Source organism: Paramormyrops kingsleyae, chromosome 3, assembly GCF_048594095.1.
Source record: "Paramormyrops kingsleyae isolate MSU_618 chromosome 3, PKINGS_0.4, whole genome shotgun sequence".
In the NCBI taxonomy this organism is placed as follows: domain Eukaryota; kingdom Metazoa; phylum Chordata; class Actinopteri; order Osteoglossiformes; family Mormyridae; genus Paramormyrops; species Paramormyrops kingsleyae.
The window spans coordinates 22,907,365-22,931,543 of record NC_132799.1 but is presented as its reverse complement, the minus strand read 5'-3'; the positions used below and the strand labels follow the sequence as shown (position 1 = coordinate 22,931,543).

The 24,179-nt window shown below is 45.3% G+C and overlaps 2 protein-coding genes and 1 long non-coding RNA gene across 3 annotated transcripts in view; all 3 read left to right on the top strand.

The window, feature by feature from the left end:
* The window catches only part of LOC111846171 (sialoadhesin-like), a 139,550-nt gene extending 136,843 nt beyond the window's left edge, over positions 1 to 2,707 (top strand). The window contains exon 9 of the mRNA XM_072710373.1: positions 1,982 to 2,707. Coding sequence (XP_072566474.1) covers positions 1,982 to 2,089 — 108 coding nt within the window. The 3' untranslated portion in view covers positions 2,090 to 2,707. The remainder of the gene's footprint in view (positions 1 to 1,981) is intronic.
* Positions 2,708 to 7,622: 4,915 nt separating this feature from the next.
* LOC140588142 (sialic acid-binding Ig-like lectin 12) lies at positions 7,623 to 18,941 on the top strand (the record flags this gene model as incomplete). Its single annotated transcript, XM_072709306.1, has 4 exons — positions 7,623 to 7,887; positions 15,857 to 16,231; positions 17,720 to 18,073; positions 18,565 to 18,941. Coding segments are annotated over exons 1-4 (1,161 nt in total), but the record flags the coding sequence as incomplete, so codon positions are not given.
* Positions 18,942 to 21,094: 2,153 nt separating this feature from the next.
* Positions 21,095 to 23,758, top strand: LOC111836015 (uncharacterized). Its single transcript, XR_002836326.2, has 6 exons — positions 21,095 to 21,113; positions 21,375 to 21,456; positions 22,114 to 22,165; positions 22,387 to 22,523; positions 22,667 to 22,750; positions 23,140 to 23,758. It is a non-coding gene; the product is annotated as an uncharacterized lncRNA (long non-coding RNA).
* The last annotated feature ends 421 nt before the right edge of the window (positions 23,759 to 24,179 follow it).

Genomic DNA, 24,179 nt, shown 5'->3' with positions numbered 1-24,179 from the left:
CGGGGGGCTTGCGAGGGACCGGGCGACGCGGGGTTCGGGGGCCTAGACCCCCGGACACGCGACGACCCCCCCGGCCTCGACCCGCCCGGGCTTACCCCGGCCCGGCCTCGGCCCGCCGGAACGGGGCCGGCACCCGCCGAGAGCATGTCTATGGCAGCAGCGGTTTTGGTGTCGGGCGGGGTTGTGGGAGGCGCCGGGGCGGCCGGGAGTCGCTTGCGCGAAGCCCGGCTCGCCGCCGCACGCCCTTGCCCCTTTCCCCACCCTCCACCGGGGCTCACCGGGGGTGTAGACACGACGCAGGGGAGGCGAGCGGGGGGTAAAAGGCTGGGTGGCCCATACCCGCGGCACGCGCGGCCCCGGTCTGCCGTTAATGATCCTTCCGCAGGTTCACCTACGGAAACCTTGTTACGACTTTTACTTCCTCTAGATAGTCAAGTTCGATCGTCTTCTCAGCGCTCGGCCAGGGCCGTCGCCGACCCCGGCAAGGCCGATCCGAGGACCTCACTAAACCATCCAATCGGTAGTAGCGACGGGCGGTGTGTACAAAGGGCAGGGACTTAACATACACGTTTTATTGATACAGCACATATTTACACTGGATTCCCTTATTACAATGTGTTTGTGCCTTTTCAGCTGAAAGTAACCTGATGACAGTGATACTAGTGTGTCTGGGGATACTACTGGCTGTTTTAGCTGTAACAATCTGCATAATGAGGTGAGTGTTTTATTATTCATTCACTGTAAAATAATGTATGGTTTTTAAAATGATTTGTGATATTTGTTATTGATTGATTTTACAGTTTATTCCGAGACTCGGGTAACTGGCTTCCCATCATCCTCTCTGTGATCATCATGCTCATCGACACAAACACACATATGTCACCAAGGAAGCCCCTAAATTAACATAATCAAAGCCAGTGTACCAAGCAGAAACCCAGGGTGATGCCCTCAGCCGCCCACAAGAACAAGACCCCCCCCCCACCCCAAGAGCCCCCCTTCTCTCTCCAGTCCCCGCTGTTTTCCCTTCCCTGTATCCTCACAGCTCACCAACTCTAACCAGTTAGCCTAACTGGGCTCCAGTTAGCTGGTTAGCAGAGCTCTCTCAGTACTCAATGTGACCCCTTTATCACCATGGTACCCCCCCATCCCAGTCTTTGACACTACTGGCTGTTGTAGCTGTAATAATTAGCATAATTGTATTGGCTGCTTTTGCACATCACTGCTTGGGCCACATCTATTACACATTACCTTGTCCATGTACCATGTTCCTACTCAAGGTCTCCTTGATACTGTGTCTATTAGGAGGAAGACTGGTTTACTGAGTGAGGAAGGTCACAGGAGAGAAGGAGCTCAGGTAAAATGACTGTAATGTAGGGTCTTCAGTGAAACAGCAACAAGACCATGTTTATAGAAAAACCAAACTGCTGGTCTATTAACAGTCAGCTCCTCTGGTCGGAGTGTATGTCGGACTACAAGCCCATAAACCCGAATCACCATGTACAGACCTCAATTCCAAAACAGTTTTCAGCAGTATAAAAATGTAAATAAAAAGGAAACCTGTGATTTGTACATCCTCTATTACTTGTAGTCAGTGACTCGTAGTCAAATACTTGTAGTAGTCAGATACCTGTAGTCAGTGACCTGTAGCAGTCAGTAGTCAGGGTCCCAGCGTAGCACCCTTTAATGAGGAATTAAACCTGAATTTCTCCAGCTAAATATCAGAAATGGATAAAATAGTCATTCTGGATCAAATCTTGAGTAAGTTAATGCAAATACAAAGTAAAACCCTTTAATGTAACATTTTGCCTCCACAGAGACGTCCTACTGATTCTCACAGTGACACTTATGCAGCTCTAGATGTGAATAACCAGTCACCTGACTATGATACTATGATGGTGAGTCTCTTATAAGGAGCTCAGGGAACCAAAGACCTTTTTTTAGTACCGTGTGTCTACATAACATCTTGTGGTTCTTCTCCCAGATGTTGAAGCCAGCAGCCAGTGACAGACACTCTGCAGTTCAGGAGTCAGCTGAAGATCCAGTTAATGGAAATATGATTAATAGTGAAAATGGACAGCAGGCGAAATGACTCAATCGGGGATGAAACTCTGTGGCCTAAAATCACCAAGCAGGCATTTATTTAGAGTTATATGTATATGTGCACATTTTGCAGATATTTAAAGGTTTCAGTTTGCTTAGAACTTCCCAGGATTCCAGTTTTTGATCGGTTTTGTTGCAGAACAACAAAACTGCAGGAGTGCATTGCGTACCAGGCACTATCGCGCCTGTCCCTGTTCACTGTGTCTCTCCTCCACAGTGTTTGTGCTTGAGATGATTCTCCATCCTCCCCGTGCAGCTGGGCAGTGTCACCCCTCTGTTATCCTTCAGCAGAAGCAGGACAGGAATCCTACAGCACGGTGTTAGCTCTGAAGGTCCAGTAGCTCTCACTCTGACACACTGGCCTGGCACAGTGCACTTCCTGGACACGTGGCACTGCTCAAAGTCACTCTTCCACTCCTCACTCTGCTATTTGCCACATGCTTCATTAACTGTTCATTCCTCTAATGTCTTGAATGATGATCATGTTTAGGTTCGGTTGTCACTGCTTCACTGTAATCCAAATAAAGCATCGCTCTGTAACTGACACAGGGGCCTTCAGGAAACTTCCACTGGGCATTGAAAACAAACTCCGTGTCAGTGGCTAATGGGCGGCTTTGTGGCTCAACAAAGGATAGAACTCAATGGCTGAGGTCACTGTTGGGTCCTTGGTGAGACCCGGCTTCCTCAAAGGTGTATGTCACTTTGGATAAAAACATCTGCTAAATAAATGATCTGATAAATAAGTGAGAGCTGCTTCCTGTCTCCTCACTTTACGTCACAGGTGTCAGACTCCAGTCCTGGGGGGCCGGAGCCCTGCTCATTTTTGGGTTTCCCCTCGTTTAACACACCTGATTCAACTTCTTGTGCTAATTACCACATAGCTGTTGAGCTGAATCATTTGTGGTGGAACAGGGAAAGAACTAAGCTACACAGGGCTGCGGCCCTCCAGGACTGGGGTTTGACACCCCCAGTCTACGTCCTCCACAGAAAATGTTGGCATTTCGACACATACTCCTGCAGCCCTGCAGGGGGAGTCATGGAGCCTCACCTGGCAACCCTTCTTCATTAAATGTCCACCTGGACTCTCCCCCTATCAAAAACTACAGCACTGTAATTATTTCAACATGAGTATAATCAATGTGAGTGTGTCACATGCTTTAATGTTAAAATAAAGTTATTAGAGTGACCCTGACTGCTCCTTGGGCTGCTTAGTCACAGTGCTGTTCTGTCTCCCCCTTGTGACCATCATCACTAACTACAACCTGTGTCTCACTTGTGACAAAAATCTAAACAGGATAGGAATTTTACAGAAACGTCAGTTAATCCAGTGCCATCCAAGGAATCTAAGACCATGGGCATTGAACGCTGTTTTTGACTTTCTCCTTCACACATAGATATTTCTCCAGATTATGTAACTCATTTCAGATCTTTTAATAACATTATGCACCGCATTGGGTAAAATCAGCAAATTCTTTCTAGTGGTGCATTAATTAGTTGGTTTATTTTATCATGCAGCTCTGGGCAAAGAGACGAGCTTCAGTTCTTCCTTCCTCGTAAATGACTTTCATCAATTCTTCTTTTATACCCAAGCATGATATTGTCACCTATGCAAAATGCTTTTAAAAAAAATTCCAGAATGATCAGGTCGGACCTGCATCGATCAGCAGCCATACTACCTGCAGTTTGGCCTAGATAATCCACCTGAAGCTAAGCAGGTTTGGGCCTGGCCAGTACTTGGATGGGAGACCAGCTAGGAAAGCTGGGTTGCTGCTGGCAGAGGTGCTGGTGTGTCTAACAGGGAAGCCCATCCTGTGGTCTGTGTGGATCCCAGTGTAGTGATGGGGACACAGTGGCTAACAAGGAAGCCCATCCTGTGGTCTGTGTGGATCCCAGTGTAGTGATGGGGACACAGTGGCTAACAGGGAAGCCCCTCCTGTGGTCTGTGTGGATCTCAGTGCAGTGATGGGGACACAGTGGCTAACAGGGAAGCCCATCCTGTGGTCTGTGTGGATCCCAGTGTAGTGATGGGGACACAGTGGCTAACAGGGAAGCCCATCCTGTGCTCTTTGTGAATCCCAGTGCAGTGATGGGGACACAGTACTGTAAAAGTAGTGCTGTCTTTTAGATGACATGTAAAGCTCAGGTTCTGACTCTACAAGGTCATTGTCACAGGGGGGAGTCCAATCCCATGTGTGAGTCCCAAGGGGTCCCTGCTGATGTGTAAATGGCATATAGACATTTGCAACCTGGTATATATAACATGACATACATATTATTTATGAAACTTTCTTACTTATTTATATACAGGTATATGTCCATTTTATTCCTCGGTATGCCCAAGCCTCCAGAACCCTGGCCCAGGATGGCTGCAGTCGCTTCTCTGGGATCTTCATTTCTGCTGCACCCCCAGAGTCCAAGCTCCATCCCCCAGCCCAGAACAGGCTGCTCTGCTCATGTTCCAGACCCCCAGCCTATAGAGGGCCTCTTCACCAAAGTTCTAGGCTCCCATCCCAAGAGGGCTCACATTGCCCGCACTCCGTTCTGCAGCAGACATGCCTCCCAAACCTGACCCAAAAGACACTGTTCCACCTGAGTCTAACCCAGGTGAGACCAAACCTCTGATCATGACACTGCTCTGGGCTGCTGTGTCTCACCTGCTGTTCCACAAGAAACCCCAGCGGTCTCTTGTCTGTGGCCCTAACTGCACCCTGCTTACCTGACGGCCCCTGCTCCGGCTCTCCTGTCCCCTCCGCACCCTCCGGCTCCACTGTCCCCCCCGCACCCTCCGGCTCCACTGTCCCCCCCGCACCCTCCGGCTCTCCTGTCCCCCCCGCACCCTCCGGCTCTCCTGTCCCCTCCGCACCCTCCGGCCCCGCTGTCCCCTCCGCACCCTCCGGCCCCGCTGTCCCCTCCGCACCCTCCGGCTCTCCTGTCCCCTCCGCACCCTCCGGCTCCGCTGTCCCCCCCGCACCCTCCGGCTCTCCTGTTCCCCCCGCACCCTCCGGCTCTCCTGTCCCCCCCGCACCCTCCGGCTCTCCTGTCCCCCCCGCACCCTCCGGCTCTCCTGTCCCCTCCGCACCCTCCGGCTCCGCTGTCCCCTCCGCACCTTCCGGCTCCGCTGTCCCCTCCGCACCTTCCGGCTCTCCTGTCCCCCCCGCACCCTCCGGCTCCGCTGTCCCCTCCGCACCATCCGGGTCTCCTGTCCCCTCCGCACCATCCGGGTCTCCTGTCCCCTCCGCACCCTCCGGCTCTCCTGTCCCCCCCGCACCCTCCGGCTCCTCTGTCCCCTCCGCACCATCCGGGTCTCCTGTCCCCTCCGCACCCTCCGGCTCTCCTGTCCCCTCCGCACCCTCCGGCTCCGCTGTCCCCTCCGCACCATCCGGGTCTCCTGTCCCCTCCGCACCCTCCGGCTCTCCTGTCCCCTCCGCACCCTCCGGCTCCGCTGTCCCCTCCGCACCTTCCGGCTCTCCTGTCCCCCCCGCACCCTCCGGCTCCGCTGTCCCCTCTGCACCATCCGGGTCTCCTGTCCCCTCCGCACCCTCCGGCTCCGCTGTCCCCCCCGCACCTTCCGGCTCTCCTGTCCCCCCCGCATCCTCCGGCTCCGCTGTCCCCTCCGCCTTTGTCGTCCACCTACCCAAGGTTCTGTGCCCCTAGTTGTGCTGTGTGCCCCGTCCTGTGATTCTGCCCCTCTAGTCCTGTATGGTGTCGTCTGTCCCCTGTCTGGTGTGCCATGTCTTTGGTCCCGTATGTCCCATCTCAGTCATGGGGGTGTCTCCCATGCTCAGAGTGCACACCTTGGGGCAGGGGGCTCTGTCACAACCTGTCCTGTCTATCTCCAGTTGCTCCGGAACCCTCTTAATTCTTTCCAGCTGTGCTTCTCTGCTCATTATCCCCAACCCTAATTTGGTAACTATCTACACCTGAATCATGACAGTCCCTCGTTAGTCTTGAAAGTCCGTGCCTCCCTTTCCTGTGTCCCCTGTTGTTTCTCCAATTTCCACCAGGTTCCACCACTTAAGGACCTGTTCTATGTCTTGTGTTATATAAATAAAGTCCCTTCAGGGCCTTCGGGGTTCTTTCTAGCTTCCCTCGCCTCATTTTTTTTTCTCATGATGCAGTTTTGCAGAATAAAGACTTTATCTGTACAACCGGTCACCTCAGGAGCCATGGATGTCAAACATGTGGCAGTATTGAAAGTCAAATCGAAAAGCAACTAAAAACTGACTAAAACTAAAAAATAACTAAAACCAAATACAACAAAAGTATATGTCCAGTTCCTGTGAGGGGATGTATCTATCTTTCTGACAGTATTTAGCCTGTTAACCAAGAGCTGCTTCCTGTCCACTGAAACCACATCCTCCTCACAGAAAATGCTGCCATCTTCTAGCCTTTCATATGCCCTTAGCCCTTAGCTCCCAGCTGACACTGCTAGTGAAGCATTGTGCAGCTTTTGTTACATTTTTGTTGCTACACTTGGCTGTTCACAATAATTTTCACTTCGACGATGACCGATTTAGTGAAGGATAAATAATTCAAACACTGATGTCACTTTGTAAAACATTTTATTCAAAAACATCTATACTTGCGATATTTGTGAGTTCCGCGTTCTGTTTATATTCCGCCGTTGCAGGTTTGGGGTTTTGAAGAAGTTGAGAACTGAACTGCCTTTAATTGGTCACACGGACCAAAGCGGTATGCAATACAGAAAAAAGCAACCTGGGAAATACAAAGGTCTGTCTCAGAGTTCTTTCAAATAGCGCGCAATATAAGCAGACGTAAATTCTTGCTTCTTAAACGCTTAATCTATACCAAACCTATGCTGGATGCATTTGTCAATATAATTTTCCCATGTCACTGATAGGCTAATTTATGTTACTGCAATAAAAAAAAACAACTTCATCCAAGTTTGACCTCACATTGAATTATGTCTATTAGAAGAACTCTGTAAATCCATGAACGTGTCCTCACATGATATGTAACAATACAGTACAGTGGGGCTCAGTAAATGTGAACTTGGAAGAAATCATAGTTTGGCAACTCCATAGCACACTGTTACACTGTATGTATGTCAGCAAGTGTCAATCAAAATGTTTAGTGTATTAAATCACACCAAATGCCTCATTGAGCATGGCTGTATAAGCTTATGAGTTTTTTGCTCACTGTTTGGTCCCCCCCCCCCGACCCAGGGGTGCAGGAGAGATTTCTGAAGTGCATGTAGTTGGTCACACAGCCATTGGGTCTGAAGGACGTCACTGTGTAGATGAACATAGGATCCATTATAAGAGGATGATGTGCACTACAGACCAAAGACAGTACCCTAAAGTACACATCAGGCTTATCCACATTAATGTTACACATCAACACAGACTCCAGGCTCAGCCTGAGTCCCAGGCAGCACGGTGCCCCTGGAGGAAGGCCTCGAGGCCCTGTGTCCGTGACACGTTACTCCTCAGGCTGTCATCAGAATTAGCTGTGGTTTGTATCACAGGAACCCGTCTGTACAGAGGAATGAGACACTGGGCTGGGCACTGCGTCACCAAAGTGGTGAAATTTAGATCATAAAAGAGGAAATGATTTTTGTAGAGCTAATTGGAAAAAAGGAAGATAATGTGTTAATATTCATAGTGCTGAAAAGGCAAAGGGGTGTTAATTCTTATTCTCACTCAAGATACACAAATACTATCTGCCATCTCCGAGCAGACTGGGAGTGACAAAGAGCTCAGAGCAGAGAAATGGAAGCTGGAGACTCTCTGACCTTCTGGGGCCTGGCTGTGCTCGTCTTACCTGGTAAGACCAACAACTATCCAGTATTTGTCAGTGTTTTTGTTCAGAACCGAATCGATCTTCATGCTACAGTTACTGTTTAGTTGGTATAATTCCAGCCTCATAAGGGTTGATATGAGATGAGAGGGGATGTTAGCTGGAGAGGAATCAGCTGTTGATTTAGAAATGTTCCCCACATGAGATAAAGACACACAGAGCATCTAAGTTATATTTCAGCATTTAAGAAGAGCACACCAGTCACGGTAAGGTGTGTCCTGCAGTGAGGTCGCTGCTTGAAACCTGCTGTCATTTATTATCAGTTATCTCCTCATCTTCACCATGTTACTGCATCATCCGCTGTCAGCGGGGGTGTAAAATGGAGCAGGCGGCTGACAGAGCACACGTCTGGCGAGTCGGACATTGATCATCTGTTTGGATTTTTATAAATTCCTGCATTTCTGCTGTTTAATATGGGTCTGGTAGCTTCCAGTGTCCTGTATGTTCATTATTAGATTAGTTTGGCTTCCAAACTAGTTCAAAAATTTTTGGATGCATTTTGATGTGTGGACCAAAGATTAGGGGAGCATAAATATAAATATATAAAAACCAAAAAACTTATATTTACGTGGAAATAATTGCATTTAGCCATAAAGACAGACACCGCCTTTCTGAAAACCAGTTCTGGTTCAGATATAATAATATTTTAAATATTCACAGGAAAGTATATTTGTGTTTCTTTTCTCGCAATGTGAAAATGCAAAAATACAGAAAAATTATTCATTCTATTCTGATTGTCCAGTGGCCCCTGCCTTTCCAACCATTGGTGATTTTTTCAGATGTGAACTAAGAGTATATAATTTATTTTGGGAAATTAACCAACCCCTCCGCAAACCTCCAGGGTTCCTCGCCGGTAGAATATTGGCCACAGACTGGGTGGTGGGAACCCCAACTCTAGGTAGAATACTGACCACAGACTGGGGGTGGGAACCCCAACTCTAGGTAGAATACTGGCCACAGACTGGAGGGTGGGAACCCCAACTCTAGGTAGAATACTGACCACAGACTGGGGGGTGGGAACCCCAACTCTAGGTAGAATACTGACCGCAGCCTGGGGGGTGGGAACCCCAACTCTAGGTAGAATACTGACCACAGACTGGGGGGTGGGAGCCCCAACTCTAGGTAGAATACTGACCGCAGACTGGGGGGTGGGAACCCCAACTCTAGGTAGAATACTGACCGCAGCCTGGGGGGTGGGAACCCCAACTCTAGGTAGAATACTGACCACAGACTGGGGGGTGGGAGCCCCAACTCTAGGTAGAATACTGACCGCAGACTGGGGGGTGGGAACCCCAACTCTAGGTAAAATACTGACCGCAGCCTGGGGGGTGGGAACCCCAACTCTAGGTAGAATACTGACCACAGACTTGGGGGTGAGAACCTCAACTCTAGGTAGAATACTGACCACAGACTGGGGGGTGGGAACCCCAACTCTAGGTAGAATACTGACCACAGACTGGGGGGTGAGAACCCCAACTCTAGGTAGAATACTGACCACAGACTGGGGGGTGAGAACCCCAACTCTAGGTAGAATACTGACCACAGACTGGGGGGTGGGAACCCCAACTCTAGGTAGAATACTGACCACAGACTGGGGGGTGGGAACCCCAACTCTAGGTCATGAATCCAGTCTGATTCTCTGTGTTGACATATACACTCACCTAAAGGATTATTAGGAACACCTGTTCAATTTCTCATTAATGCAATTATCTAATCAACCAATCATATGGCAGTTGCTTCAATGCATTTAGGGGTGTGGTCCTGGTCAAGACAATCTCCTGAACTCCAAACTGAATGTCAGAATGGGAAAGAAAGGTGATTTAAGCAATTTTGAGCGTGGCATGGTTGTTGGTGCCAGACGGGCCAGTCTGAGTATTTCACAATCTGCTCAGTTACTGGGATTTTCACGCACAACCATTTCTAGGGTTTACAAAGAATGGTGTGCAAAGGGAAAAACATCCAGTATGCGGCAGTCCTGTGGGCGAAAATGCCTTGTTGATGCTAGAGGTCAGAGGAGAATGGGCCGACTGATTCAAGCTGATAGAAGAGCAACTTTGACTGAAATAACCACTCGTTACAACCGAGGTATGCAGCAAAGCATTGGTGAAGCCACAACACGCACAACCTTGAGGCGGATGGGCTACAACAGCAGAAGACCCCACCGGGTACCACTCATCTCCACTACAAATAGGAAAAAGAGGCTACAATTTGCACGAGCTCACCAAAATTGGACAGTTGAAGACTGGAAAAATGTTGCCTGGTCTGATGAGTGTCGATTTCTGTTGAGACATTCAAATGGTAGAGTCAGAATTTGGCGTAAACAGAATGAGAACATGGATCCATCATGCCTTGTTACCAACAAACAAACAACAACAAATTTATTTTTGTATAGCGCATTATCACAACATTACATTGTCCCAAAGCGCTTTACAGCATCCCCACCCAAAGCCCCCAGTGAGTAAGCCATAGGCGACAGTGGCAAGGAAAAACTCCCTAGAAGGAAGAAACCTTGGGAGGGACCAGACTCAAAGGGGGAGCCCATCCTCCAGGGGCCGGCAGGGAGAGTCAAATACAGTTTAGTCTGAAACACAAACGGGGAGCAGGGGGAGATGACAAGCCGGTGCCAACACATCCTCCAATCGCCAGGCAGCCAGAAGGCAGGGAGCGGGTCATACAAGGAAGATGACACTGGCAGAACGGCGAGCTGGATGCACAGTCGTCATTGGCAGTGGCGACGTCACATGTTGCAGGGTGTGCTGGACATCTTGATAGATTGAAGGCTCCAGGTAGCACCACCCAGGAGAAGGTGGTGGAAATAAATGCAATTAGTCAAAGTAAGGGAGACTATAGGCAGTGCTAAAAGTTAGATGAGTGCAATATGAAGTGCAATGCTCCGGCAGATATGGCTATGGCAGCATAAGTAGGAGGGAGAGGCAGGTGGGAATGCAGGCATGGGGAGTCCCTGAAATGTCAGCACTCCAATCCCACAAGCAATTGTGAAGCTAGAGTGACAGCACTGTCAATTCAGTTTATCCAAAGCCAATGGCACCGATCCCCACCCAGCTCTACACCTCACACTATCGGTTTAACTGGGAGTGAGAAGCTAGCTAGAGCTAGAACTAGTGTCCCTATAAGCTAAACTAAATAGGTGTGTTTTTAGTCTAGACTTGAATATTGAAAGTGAGCCTGAAACCCGCACATCCGGTGGAAGACCGTTCCACAGCTGAGGAGCTCTATAGGAGAAAGCTCTGCAGCCTGCCGTAGATCTTTCTACCCTAGGTACTAACAGATATCCCGCACCTTGAGATCGAAGCAAGCGTGGGGGATTGTATGTGGTCAGCAGATTATTAAGGTAGTCTGGTGCAAGGCCATTCAGTGCTTTATAGGTTAACAGCAGTATTTTATAGTCAATCCGAGACTTAACTGGTAACCAATGAAGGGAGGATAAGACTGGTGTGATGTGATCAAATTTTTTAGTGTTTGTGAGAACTCTGGCTGCCGCATTTTGTACCAGCTGAAGTTTATTTAAGGAACCAGACGGGCAACCAGAAAGGAGGGCATTACAGTAGTCTAGTCTGGTAGTTACGAAGGCATGTATTAATTTTTCTGCATCACGAAGTGAGAGCATCTTACGAAGCTTGGCTATGTTTCGTAGATGATAAAACGCAGTTCTAGTAATACTTCTTATGTGAGCATCAAAACATAGATCTGAATCTACTAGAAGACCAAGATTTCTAACCACTGTGTTAGGTTGTGTAGGAAGGCCACTAATGCTGAGGTGGTGAAACTTATTTCTTGCAGCCTTGGGACCAATCACCAGTACTTCTGTTTTTTCTGTGTTTAACATTAGAAAATTTTTTGCCATCCAGCACCGAATATCTAACAGACAATCTTCTAACCGAGATAGGAGTGATGTATCATCAGGGTTAACAGATATATATAACTGTGTATCATCTGCATAACAATGAAACCCAACACCATGTTTTCTAATAATGTTACCAAGCGGTAGCATGTATAGTGTAAACAGTAGTGGGCCCAGTACTGATCCCTGTGGGACACCGTATGTGACTTTGGTGGCCTTGGATGATTCGTTGTTCACATGTGCATACTGATAGCGATCAGTTAAATATGAGCGGAACCAAGAGAGTGCTGTCCCTGTAATGCCAACTACACCTTCTAACCGGTCCAAGAGGATATTATGGTCCACAGTATCAAATGCTGCAGTTAAATCCAGTAATACCAACAGCGATATCAAGCCACGGTCAGAAGCCATAAGTAAATCATTCATTACTTTGACTAGAGCAGTTTCTGTGCTATGGTTTGGTCTAAAGCCAGACTGATATAATTCATTATTATTATTTTTTTGTAGGAAAGTAGACAACTGACGAACTACAACCTTTTCCATGATCTTTGAAATGAAAGGAAGATTTGAGATTGGTCTATAGTTTCCTAAAACACTAGGGTCAAGATTTGGTTTCTTTAGAACGGGTCTAATAACAGCCAATTTAAAAGGTTTAGGAACATATCCAAGCTTAAGAGAAGAGTTTAACACATTTAACAGGGTATTGCTAATCTGTGGTGCGATTTCCTTGAAAAATTTTGTAGGAATTGGGTCTATGAGGCTTGTAGAGGATTTACAGGAGGAAATTAAGCTCAGGAGTTCTGGGTGTTTTATAGGAATGAAAGATTCAAAAGTCTCATTATTGATAGGCATAAGACTAGCAGGAGTCTGGCAGTCATAGGTAGCTAAGGATGTGCACTGGATGGTCTGTCTAATCTTAGTTATTTTACCATTAAAGAATGTAATAAAGTCATTACTCTTAAGAGATTGTGGGACTTGCGAGTTTAATGGAGAATTCTGTGTTAACCTAGCCACGGATTCAAATAGGAATTTTGAATTGTTTTTGTTCCCGTCTATTAATCTGGAGAGATACACAGACCTAGCAGTCACTAGTGCTTGTCTGTATTTAGACAGGCTCTCTTTCCATGCAGATTTGAAAACTTCTAGTTTAGTTGAGCGCCATTTGCGCTCTAGCTTGCGTGATGCCTGTTTGAGTTCACGTGTATGATCAGAGTACCAGGGGGCAGGTTTCTTATCTCTATGCTTTATTTTCTTAAGTGGAGCTACAAGATCTAGTGTGCTACGAAGGGATTTATCCATGTTTGCAGTCGCCTGTTCAAGTTCATTTATACACGATGCTTCAGATGTAAGGCTGAAGGACTGTGGAAGTTGTTTCATAAATGTTGTTGTAGTTAGTGAGGCAATGGAACGTCTGATTCTGTACTTTGGAGCTGCGGTCAACGGGAGGCTATACTGGATTTCAAACGTTAACAAGTAATGATCAGAGAGAAGGGGACTCTGAGGCATAATAGATACATGTTCCACCAAGATGCCATGACTAATAATCAAATCAAGGGTATGGTTACAGGCATGAGTAGGCCCGACTACATTCTGACATACACCTAGAGAGTCAAGAATAGCTGTAAACGCTATTTTTAAAGGATCACTATCTTTCTCCATATGAATGTTAAAATCACCCACAATAACAGCTTTGTCAGTACTGACCACCAGGTTAGTTAAAAAATCAGCGAACTCCTTAAGAAAATTACTGTACGGCCCAGGTGGTCTATAAACAATAACAATGGTGATTTGGGGTGAAGAGCAAGAAAGAGATGAGCCAGCAAGACTAAGAACAAGAGTTTCAAATGTGCTGAAACTAAGACCACATTTCTCAGTCACTCCTAGGCTGGATTGAAAAATTGCAGCAACACCACCACCTTTGCGATTTGGTCGCGGGTTATGCTTGTAACTGTATTCAGCTGGAGTAGATTCATTCAGTGCCATGAATTCATTTGGTTTAAGCCAGGTCTCCGTGAGGCATATGGCACCAAGACTAAAATCAGTAATTATTTCATTTATTAATAGTGCCTTAGGAGCCAGTGATCTTACATTCATAAGTCCAAGTTTAAGTTTAAGCCCTGCATCACAGCTGTTTTCTAGTAACGGATTCATTGTAATTTTTATTAAGTTATTATGGCACACACTACGGTGGAATCGGCTTCCATGATTAAAAACGCGGGGAACAGACACAGTCTCAATAAAATGAACCCTAGGTGACGACTCTAGGCGACTAGCAGGCGGTCGGTTATGCCGGTTTGCCTGCCGCCTGGGCTTGGCTCTAGTTAGTCAGCGATTTGTCTGGAGACTATGAGCTATGCTTTTAGACAAGAGGTCAGCACCAGCCCGCGAGGGGTGAATACCGTCCCTCTTCAAAAGCCCAGGCCTACCCCAAAACATCCGCCAGTTGTCAATATAACCCACACCATTTATCGGGCACCATTCCGACAGCCAGCGATGTAGCGACGATAATCTGCTGTACATTTCATCGCCACGTCTAGCAGGGATAGGGCCAGAGCACGTTACTGACACACACATCTTCTTCGCAAGGTTGCACACCTCTATAAAATTTGATTTCATGATCTCCGATTGCCTCAATCGGACATCATTAGTGCCGACGTGGATAATAATGTTAGAGTATTTACGTTTACTTTTAGCCAGCACTTTTAAGTTTGCCGAGATGTCGGTCGCTCTGGCACCAGGGAGACAATTAACTATGGTCGCTGGAGTCGCTACTCTCACGTTTCTTAGAATAGAGTCGCCTATTACTAGAGCACTTTCAACAGGTGTCTCAGCGGGAGTTTCACTGAGTGGGGAGAACCTGTTGGAAACGCGAATGGGCGAATGGTGCCGGTGTGAATTTTGGTTGGATTTACGACTATGCCGCCGGGTCGTCACCCACTCGCCTTGCTGCGTAGGCTCTGCTGCCGGAGCGGGGGGAGACTGAATACCTATGGCGGACATATCCGGAGCCGCTAACACTGAATCAATAAAACTCTCCGTTTCCTGAATGTCCCGTAACGTCCGGATACGTCCCTCTAAAACTACAATCTTCTCCGTCAGCCTAGCGACTAACTGACACTTCTCACAGGTAAACGTACCGCTAATAACCGGAGAAGAATAACTAAACATATTGCACTCAGAACACGGAACAGGAGACATGATGTTGTACTTACGTGAAACGGTAAGTTCTAAAGCTGGAAGCACCTTTTTGATTGAATGGAGATCGTGGGTCGGTGCTTGCGAAGGTGATTAATCCGTAGGGGTTTGGAGAATTATCAGAAGACTATTAAGCTTGTAAGGATTTTTATTTTTTCCGATGACTTAATTCTAATTATTATTTAGGTGATATCTATAGTTTTAAAGTTCGCGCGGTAGCAACCAGTTTCGCTCACGCAGGAAACAGCGGAAATGACGTCAACCTGCATTCCAGGCTGTGCAGGCTGGTGGTGGTGGTGTAATGGTGTGGGGGATGTTTTCTTGGCACACTTTGGGCCCCTTAGTGCCAATTGGGCATCGTTTAAATGCCACGGCCTACCTGAGCATTGTTTCTGACCATGTCCATCCCTTTATGACCATCCTCTGATGGCTACTTCCAGCAGGATAATGCACCATGTCACAAAGCTCGAATCATTTCAAATTGGTTCCTTGAACATGACAATGAGTTCACTGTACTAAAATGGCCCCCACAGTCACCAGATCTCAACCCAATAGAGCATCTTTGGGATGTGGTGGAACGGGAGCTTCGTGCCCTGGATGTGCATCCCACAAATCTCCATCAACTGCAAGATGCTATCCTATCAATATGGGCCAACATTTCTAAAGAATGCTTTCAGCACCTTGTTGAATCAATGCCACGTAGAATTAAGGCAGTTCTGAAGGCGAAAGGGGGTCAAACACCGTATTAGTATGGTGTTCCTAATAATCCTTTAGGTGAGTGTATGTCAAAGAAATGCTTTTCTCTTTGGTGGCCAGTCCCAAGGTTCCCTGTTTCGAAAACTGACACTGAGGTTGTTTTTTATAATTGCTCTTTTCCAGGGGTCATGAGTCACAAATGGGCTGTATGGTACCCAGAGAATCCAGTCTGTGCTGTGAGAGGATCTACTGTGGTCATTCCCTGTGGGTATGATTATCCAAAGAATTATCCAGAGAGTTACACAGTGGAGACATTCATGTGGTGTCATAATCATAATGACTGTATAGACACACAATACGTCTGTCACAATAACAATATAAATGTCAGTAGTCAGTACAAAGACAGAGCAGAGTGTTTGGGGGACAAAGAGAAGAACTGTGCATTACAGATAACGGACATTACAGACACTGATGCTGGAGTCTATAGATTCAGGCTTATAACCAATAAGGCAGATGGAAAATGGACTGGTAAGGATGGAGTGACTCTAAAAGTCGATGGTAAGTCTTGTTGAAAATATTTCCAGCTAATGATATCATCAAACATAACATTTTAGCCAATGGTGGACTAAGGGGGGGGGGGGGGGAGCAGCCACCGGCCCCCTGGTGTCCCCATGACTGAAAAAACATACTCAAATGCTAAAGTAGCCTTTAGAGTGGTGAAAACATGCTATTGGCTGCACTTCATAAGGTATAGTGCCATGTAGGGTGCCACTTTCATGTGAGATGATGTGCTCTATAGGGTAAGAGAATGTGATGAAGTATGATGCCCTTCTAGTAGAGAAAATGTGATGTGCTATCTTAATGAGTGCCCTTCTAGTAGAGAAAATGTGATGTAGTGTCTTAATGAGTGCCCTTCTAGTAGAGAAAATGTGATGTGGTATCTTAATGAGTGCCTTTCTAGTAGAGAAAATGTGATGTGGTATCTTAATGAGTGCCTATCTAGTGAACCAAATGCAATGTGATGCCCAATAAGGTGCCCTTTCAAAGGTCTAAACAGCCCCTATGGGTGCCCCTCCAATGGAAAAGGGGGATATTATGAAGTGCCCTTCTATTGGAGGAAAATGATTCCCTCTGGGGTGCCCTTCCAAGTAAGAAAACATGATGAAGTGCCCTTGTAAAGGGGGGAAGGTTACCTCTGAAGGGTACCAGTGAAGGAAATGAGATACGGTGCCCAACTATTAAAAACAGTGTCTGGTACTTGTGAGAAAAGCAGAGGACATTATGTACCCTCTTGGAATCCCTATGTGTAAGAACATGTGATTCCTATCTTCTACCTGTACTCGACAAAACACTAGTCAAATGATCTTAATCGGGGACGGAGACCTTTTCATCGTGCACAGTCAACCATTGTACACTGGGGGATGCACACGTCACACAATAGGTCACTCTGCTCTCCCTTCAACAGCTGGTGTCTGCCACTGATTTCAGCTCTACAGTGTATTATTTTGGAAATACTGAAAAAAAACTCCTGCTTCTAAAGGCTCTGGTCTATAAGACTCCTACAGACCTTTGTAGATGATAAATATAGTAGATCATGAAGCACTTTGGTTAAGTGGAACTTTTGTGTTTCTGTGAATTTGATGCAATTTACCTGAATAAAAGAGAACACAGAGAATCAGTGAATGAGAAAAACAAGTATGACTTGTCTGTAGGATTAAAGGTTATAACAACCTCATCTAATAGAGATATAGGAGTACGAGTAGGAGACATTGTGGATTTAACATGTGGCACAGAAAGCTGCTCTCGGCCAATCAGAATCCACCTGCTTTAAGGACAACCAGCCAATCACAGAAACGCAGTCCATACTTCACTGCAATCCTGTCTCTAAGCATCACTTTGGAAATGAGTCCTACGCTTTTAAAGGCAGTAAAGTGTCCAAAAATGGATTTTAGTGTTCTAAGTAAAAAGCAGCATCACAGCATTTTTTCTTAATTAAAGAAGCAAACAAGACTGATATAACTTTTCATTATGTTTTGTGGGTTCTAGGTGGTTCATGGTCTGTAGAATATGCAGAGAAAACCCTGTGTGCAGTGAGAGGATCGACTGTGGTCATTCGCTGTCGATTTAAAGATCCAGAGTCATACAGAGTGGAGCCGATGATGTGGAGCCATAATACTGAGGACTGTGCTGGAAAATCATATGTCTGGCACAGTAACAGTTCTAAAATGAACATTGGTGCTGAGTACAGAGACAGGGCAGAGTTCTTGGGGAACACAGAGAACAACTGTACATTAATGATAAAGAACATTACAGACACTGATGCTGGACTGTATAGATTCAGTTTCACAGCTGATGGGTGTGAACTGTGTGCTCAGCCTGGAGTAGAACTGCGAGTTGTTGGTGAGTCTGTACTGTCCGGCACTTTCACCTTATTTTTGTATCACACAGCATAACCAGAATGTTTGTATTCTATGCTTATTTTCATTTAGAAATTACTGAGTACTGAGTGCCCTGCCAGTGAAGGAAATGAGATACAGTGCCCCACTATTAAAAACAGTGTCTGGTACTTGTGAGAAAAGCAGAGGACATTATGTACCCTCTTGGAATCCCTATGTGTAAGAACATGTGATTCCTAGCTTCTACCTATACTCGACAAAACACTAGTCAAATGATCTTAATCGGGGATGGAGACCTTTTCATCGTGCACAGTCAAGCATTGTACATTGGGGGATGCACACATCACACAATAGGTCACTCTGCTCTCCAGGTGCCCTGCCAGTGAAGGAAATGAGATACGGTGCCCAACTATTAAAAACAGTTTCTCTTCTCTTTCTTAATTAATGAAGCAAACAAGACTGATATAACTTTTCATTGTGTTTTGTGGGTTCTAGGTGGTTCATGGTCTGTAGATTATGCAGAGAAAACCCTGTGTGCAGTGAGAGGATCGACTGTGGTCATTCGCTGTCGATTTAATCATCCAGAGTCACACAGAGTGGAGCCGATGATGTGGAGCCATAATACTGAGGACTGTGCTGGAAAATCATATGTCTGGCACAGTAACAGTTCTAAAATGAACATTGGTGCTGAGTACAGAGACAGGGCAGAGGTCTTGGAGAACACAGAGAACAACTGTTCATTAATGATAAAGAACATTACAGACACTGATGCTGGACTGTATAGATTCAGTTTCACAGCTAATAGGTGTGAACTGTGCGCTCAGCCTGGAGTAGAACTGCGAGTTGTTGGTGAGTCTGTACTAGAGGTCGACCGATATGGGTTTTTCAATAGCCGATGCCGATGGGTCGACCTCGGGTCAGGGTCAGCCGATGGCCGATATATGCTGTCGATATTTTTTGGCCGAAAATTGGACGTTTTCCCCTCTATTTGCATGATAAAATATCACATTAATAATAACAAACAATACACAAAATTTCTCAACTTGTGTAAATTTAAATATAAACTTAAATAACAAAAACACAATACAACTTATAAACAACTTAAACTTATAAACAATAAAGATAGCAGCATCAGAATCTCTTTAGCAGCAAACTCATTCTTCAGCTCCCAAGCTCACCAGTCTGCTGCAGATATTGCACCTGGCTTTTCCTGGTGTTGGCTTTGTGAAATGCTGCCATACAGGATTAGATTTTTGTTCAGCCATCAGACAGCAATTACTAAAACAGAAGAATAAATGCAAGGTTAGAATTTTTATTATAGTACCTTCATCTTCAATTCATTCTACAATTCCAGTATTCCATGCACATTAAAACAATTACACTCTAATACATTTTGAAGAAAAAAAAAACACTAAGTGCATCATGGTATGATGAGTAGTGTACACTAACATGTTGTTTCTGTTGTTAGCAGACAGATAGCTTAAAGCCAAATTTACAATCAGAATCTAGTGATCCCGGAAAATAAAATAAAATAACTGTCGTATTGCACAGCCTTAATTGTATGCAAGGACAACATAAGCCCCTAGTGATTGTGACGTTGTCTACGTATAAGCCCGTATAAAGGATAGACATGTTTAATGAGGAAAGTAACTGCGCAAAGTCATGCACTTTTTATCTAGACGTCTGACAAATTGTTTGAATCTCCGGTCTCAAATGAAAAAAAGTTGCACAGAAGGACCATTGTCAGCATCAGCTCAAGTAAATGGTAACCACGCTTTCGAACAAACACTTTTCTCCGCCATGCATTGTTCTTAGCAGCTCTGTGTCTCCGAGGACGGCGCTGTCTGTGATCAGGGCAGAGTAACGCAACTCTCACACACGCTGCAGTATTTGAGCTGCCTGCTCCGCCCCACACACTCACAGAGTGAAACTCTCCGACACAAGAAAAAAAACATAACTGATAACATCGGGCTGATATGGTAATAATTAAAATGTTAACAATTAAAATGATTGTTAACGATTAAAAAACGTCTGTGAGCCCACCAATAAGCGCACAAAACGAACTCTATTAGAATCAATGATCCTTAATGTTACCTGTAAGCTACAGTTGGTTGAAGCCTCATTATCATTACCCCAGTTCCCAATAGCGTAATTCGCGTTTTCTTTTAAAGCAACATTTCATAGCAAACTACTTAAATAAACAGGTCATTGAAAGATCAGAATTTAAGACTTACCGTTTTATCCCAGGATTCTTCCAAAACTTCTGGCTGTGGACCTGCACAAGGCAGCGTGGGTCACGTGTTCCACAGCAACAATAACACTGGGCTGCCCGCAGACGTGCCTATCTGAAAATCGGCGTAGTGCACTCGGATATCGGCCGATGCCGATACATTAAAAAATGCTAAATATCGGCCCGATATATCGGCCGGCCGATATATCGGTCGACCTCTAGTCTGTACTGTCCGTCACTTTCACCTTATTTTTGTATCACACAGCATAACCAGAATGTTTGTATTCTATGCCTATTTTTATTTAGAAATTACTGAGTCAGATACTGCTGACGGGGCTCATTAATGAACAGGAGAATACCAGCTCTGAGAAGAACATGTGTAGCAGCAAGGAGATTATAGCAGTGAGAAGCTACTGTGATTCAGTGCATAACATGCGGCTCTGAACAATAATGCTGATTTACAGCTTTAGGGTTTGTTGTTAGAGTCTGTGACAGAAATACCTCACGCAGTAATGCAGAAAAACCCTATTGCTTGTTCTTCTGGGTATGATTTCAGAATTAAAGGTGATGGTGACCTCATCTGCAAGAAAGGGATTATTGGCAGAAGGAGACTCTGTGAATCTGACATGTGGTTCAGAGAGTTGCTCTCTCAGCCAATCAGAATTCACCTGGTTTAAGGACAACCAGCAGATCACAGACACAATGCCCACAATTCACTTCAACCGCGTCTCCTATAATCACTCTGGAAATTACTCCTGTGCATTGAAAGGAGACATAGGGGTTGTGTCCAATACCATTATACTTAATATTCAATGTGAGTATGTAATCTGATCCTGGAAATCAACAACATTCTCAAAATTTTGTTCACAAAACTTTTGTCCAAAATGCTCAAAAATGCATAGAAATACCCATAAAAACAGAATAAGGAGTAACAGTTACTTAGATTAAGGCAGAAGAATAAAATGTCCATGATTAAAAAACACACACACGTTGGCTTGATTAACATGCACATTTAATTGATACAGCACATATTTACACTGGATTCCCTTATTACAATGTGTTTGTGCCTTTTCAGCTGAAAGTAACCTGATGACAGTGATACTAGTGTGTCTGGGGATACTACTGGCTGTTTTAGCTGTAACAATCTGCATAATGAGGTGAGTGTTTTATTATTCATTCACTGTAAAATAATGTATGGTTTTTAAAATGATTTGTGATATTTGTTATTGATTGATTTTACAGTTTATTCCGAGACTCGGGTAACTGGCTTCCCAACATCCTCTCTGCGATCATCATGCTCATCGACACAAACACACATATGTCACCAAGGAAGCCCCTAAATTAACATAATCAAAGCCAGTGTACCAAGGAGAAACCCAGGGTGATGCCCTCAGCTGCCCCCCCCCCCCCCCCCCCCACCCCAAGAGCCCCCCTTCTCTCTCCAGTCCCCGCTGTTTTCCCTTCCCTTTATCCTCACAGCTGATCACTTCTAAACAGTTAGCCTAACTGGACCCCAGTTGGCTGGTTAGCAGAGCTCACTCAGTGCTCAGTGTGACCCCTGTGTCTCCATGGTAACTCCCCCATCCCAGTCTCAGACACTAGTGTCTGTGGGAACATTCCTGGGGCTTTAACTGGAACAAACCTCATGATTGGTTTGTTTGATACTTTATTATAAATTAATTTTATCTGATTTTTAAAGTTTTATGTGAAAATACTAAATTTTTTTTTGCAATTGATCTAATTTGTGTAAATATAGGGTGTGGTGAATGTAATTTGAAATCAAAAAATATTTTATTACGGTCTGTGTCTCTCAGAAGGAAGAGAAATTCACTGAATGTGCCAAATGACAGAGGGGGGGGAAATCAAGTAAGTCTGATGTGTTTATGAACCTATTTTAAGGGTATGATTATATTTTTAAGTTGATTATTTATAAGATCATTCTTATATATTCTATAGTACTTTTTGATCCCAGCAATCTGATGCACAATTGTGGATTTTCTTTTCTTTTTTACTTCAACACAATTAATTATAAAAATGCCTGATTTATTTGTACAATAAAATTTCCCTTTGTCTTTCTCCATCTATAGATCACAGAAGATAACGAGTATGCAGACATTACAAAGTCTGCCTCTCAGACCAGGAGTGAGAGACAGGAAGTCCCGTTTCAGGGAGAGGAAGTCTCTTATGCTTCCGTGCAGTTTAACACCAAACCACCAGACAGGCAGTGAGTGTGAATCTTGCTCATTTCACTTCATCTGTATGGGTCAGAATACAGAAATACCAAAAGCAGTTTTATGTTTTAGAATTAAAAACGAAAGACCCCTTTCTGGCTGTTAATACTTAAACATGTATATTAAAACGCTGCAGGTTTGATGTCAGTAACGCGGAGAGCCATGATGATGCAATCGTATACGCTGCAGTCCGAAAACCAGCTTACTGCAGTTAAACCAGGTAAAATATCAGGACCATCATGTTCTGTTATCGTTGGCAACACTGAAACCTGAATATAAAAGAACATCAATATCTCCAGCATACACCAAGCGAGATATACCTAATGAAGTACCGCTGGCTTCATTTCTACGCCGGAATTCCTCTCTGACTCTCTGATCCACCGAAAGGTCTCATTGGAATGGTTTTGTCGTGTTTGCACACATAAACATAAAAATGATTTTCATAAAATATTAAATTCATTCATTCATCTTTGGATAACTAATACAGGATCTCTGAAAGTTTTATAAAATTTATCAATGAAAAGTAAGTTGATTATTTATTTACAAATGATGCATTTATGGTGATCAAGTAAAATGACATCTACCAATATCAGTAATCAACCATTTTAGGGGTCTCCCTCACCTGTGGCTCCACTCCTCCTGATCGACCCTCCCTCCATAAGGACGCCTCTACAGGGGCAGCAGTCCCTTCCAGAGCTGATTCCATAGAGCACACTGGAGCTGCAGTGACCATACAGCACACTGAAGCTGCAGTGACCATCATAAAGCACACTGAAGCTGCAGTGACCATCATAAAGCACACTGAAGCTGCAGTGACCATCATAAAGCACACTGGAGCTGCAGTGACTATAGGGCAGTCTGGAGCAGCCCTTTGGCTCAGTCACTCTCAGTGAACTGAGGCAGTTTGTCAGTTTGTGTCTGGTGCCTTTTTCTGGACAAAGATTCAGTTTCAGAATCTTTATTATCATTGTACAAGTACAACGAAATTGGATGCAGTCCCAGTTGTATTCATGTATGTAATAATCTATGGGTCACACCCTCAGTGCTGAACCCTGCTTCTGCTTTGTGTGTGTAGGGCTCCCCCTTGTGGGCAGTCCAAAGATAAGTAATCTGACTAAGTCTGACTGACTGTGAGCGCTGTGACACACTGGTCTCCTGCCCAGAGTGAACCGCTGCCTTGTGGCCTGTGCTGCCTGGCAAAGGCCACCCCCCGCGACCACACCCCCCCCCCCCCCCCCCCCCCCCCGCGACTCTGACCAGGAACAGCAGCTGGAAGATCATTTTCCATCATCCACTCTGTCCAGGAGATCATTTTTGCATAGTGCTGGTTTGTATTCCTGGTGCATATTTACTTGCTGGTTTAACAAAGCCAGAGGGAGCAGAGTCCGCAGAAGCATCCTGGCACATTCAGGCCTAGCATGGTTAATCCCAGCTGGTCAGGGACAGGGATGGGAGGAAGAGCAGAGACAGACTTCCTGCATGGAAACAGTATCATTGTAGACTTCTATTGCATTTGCAGTGCTTTCATAGTTTTATGGCTCAGTTTAATGATTTTGGTCTCCTTCACTGTAGTAAAAGATAGCCTTGCTGTGTGTAAACAGTATCACTGTATTGATCTGGCTGTATTTTCATTGTTATATTGCTTAATT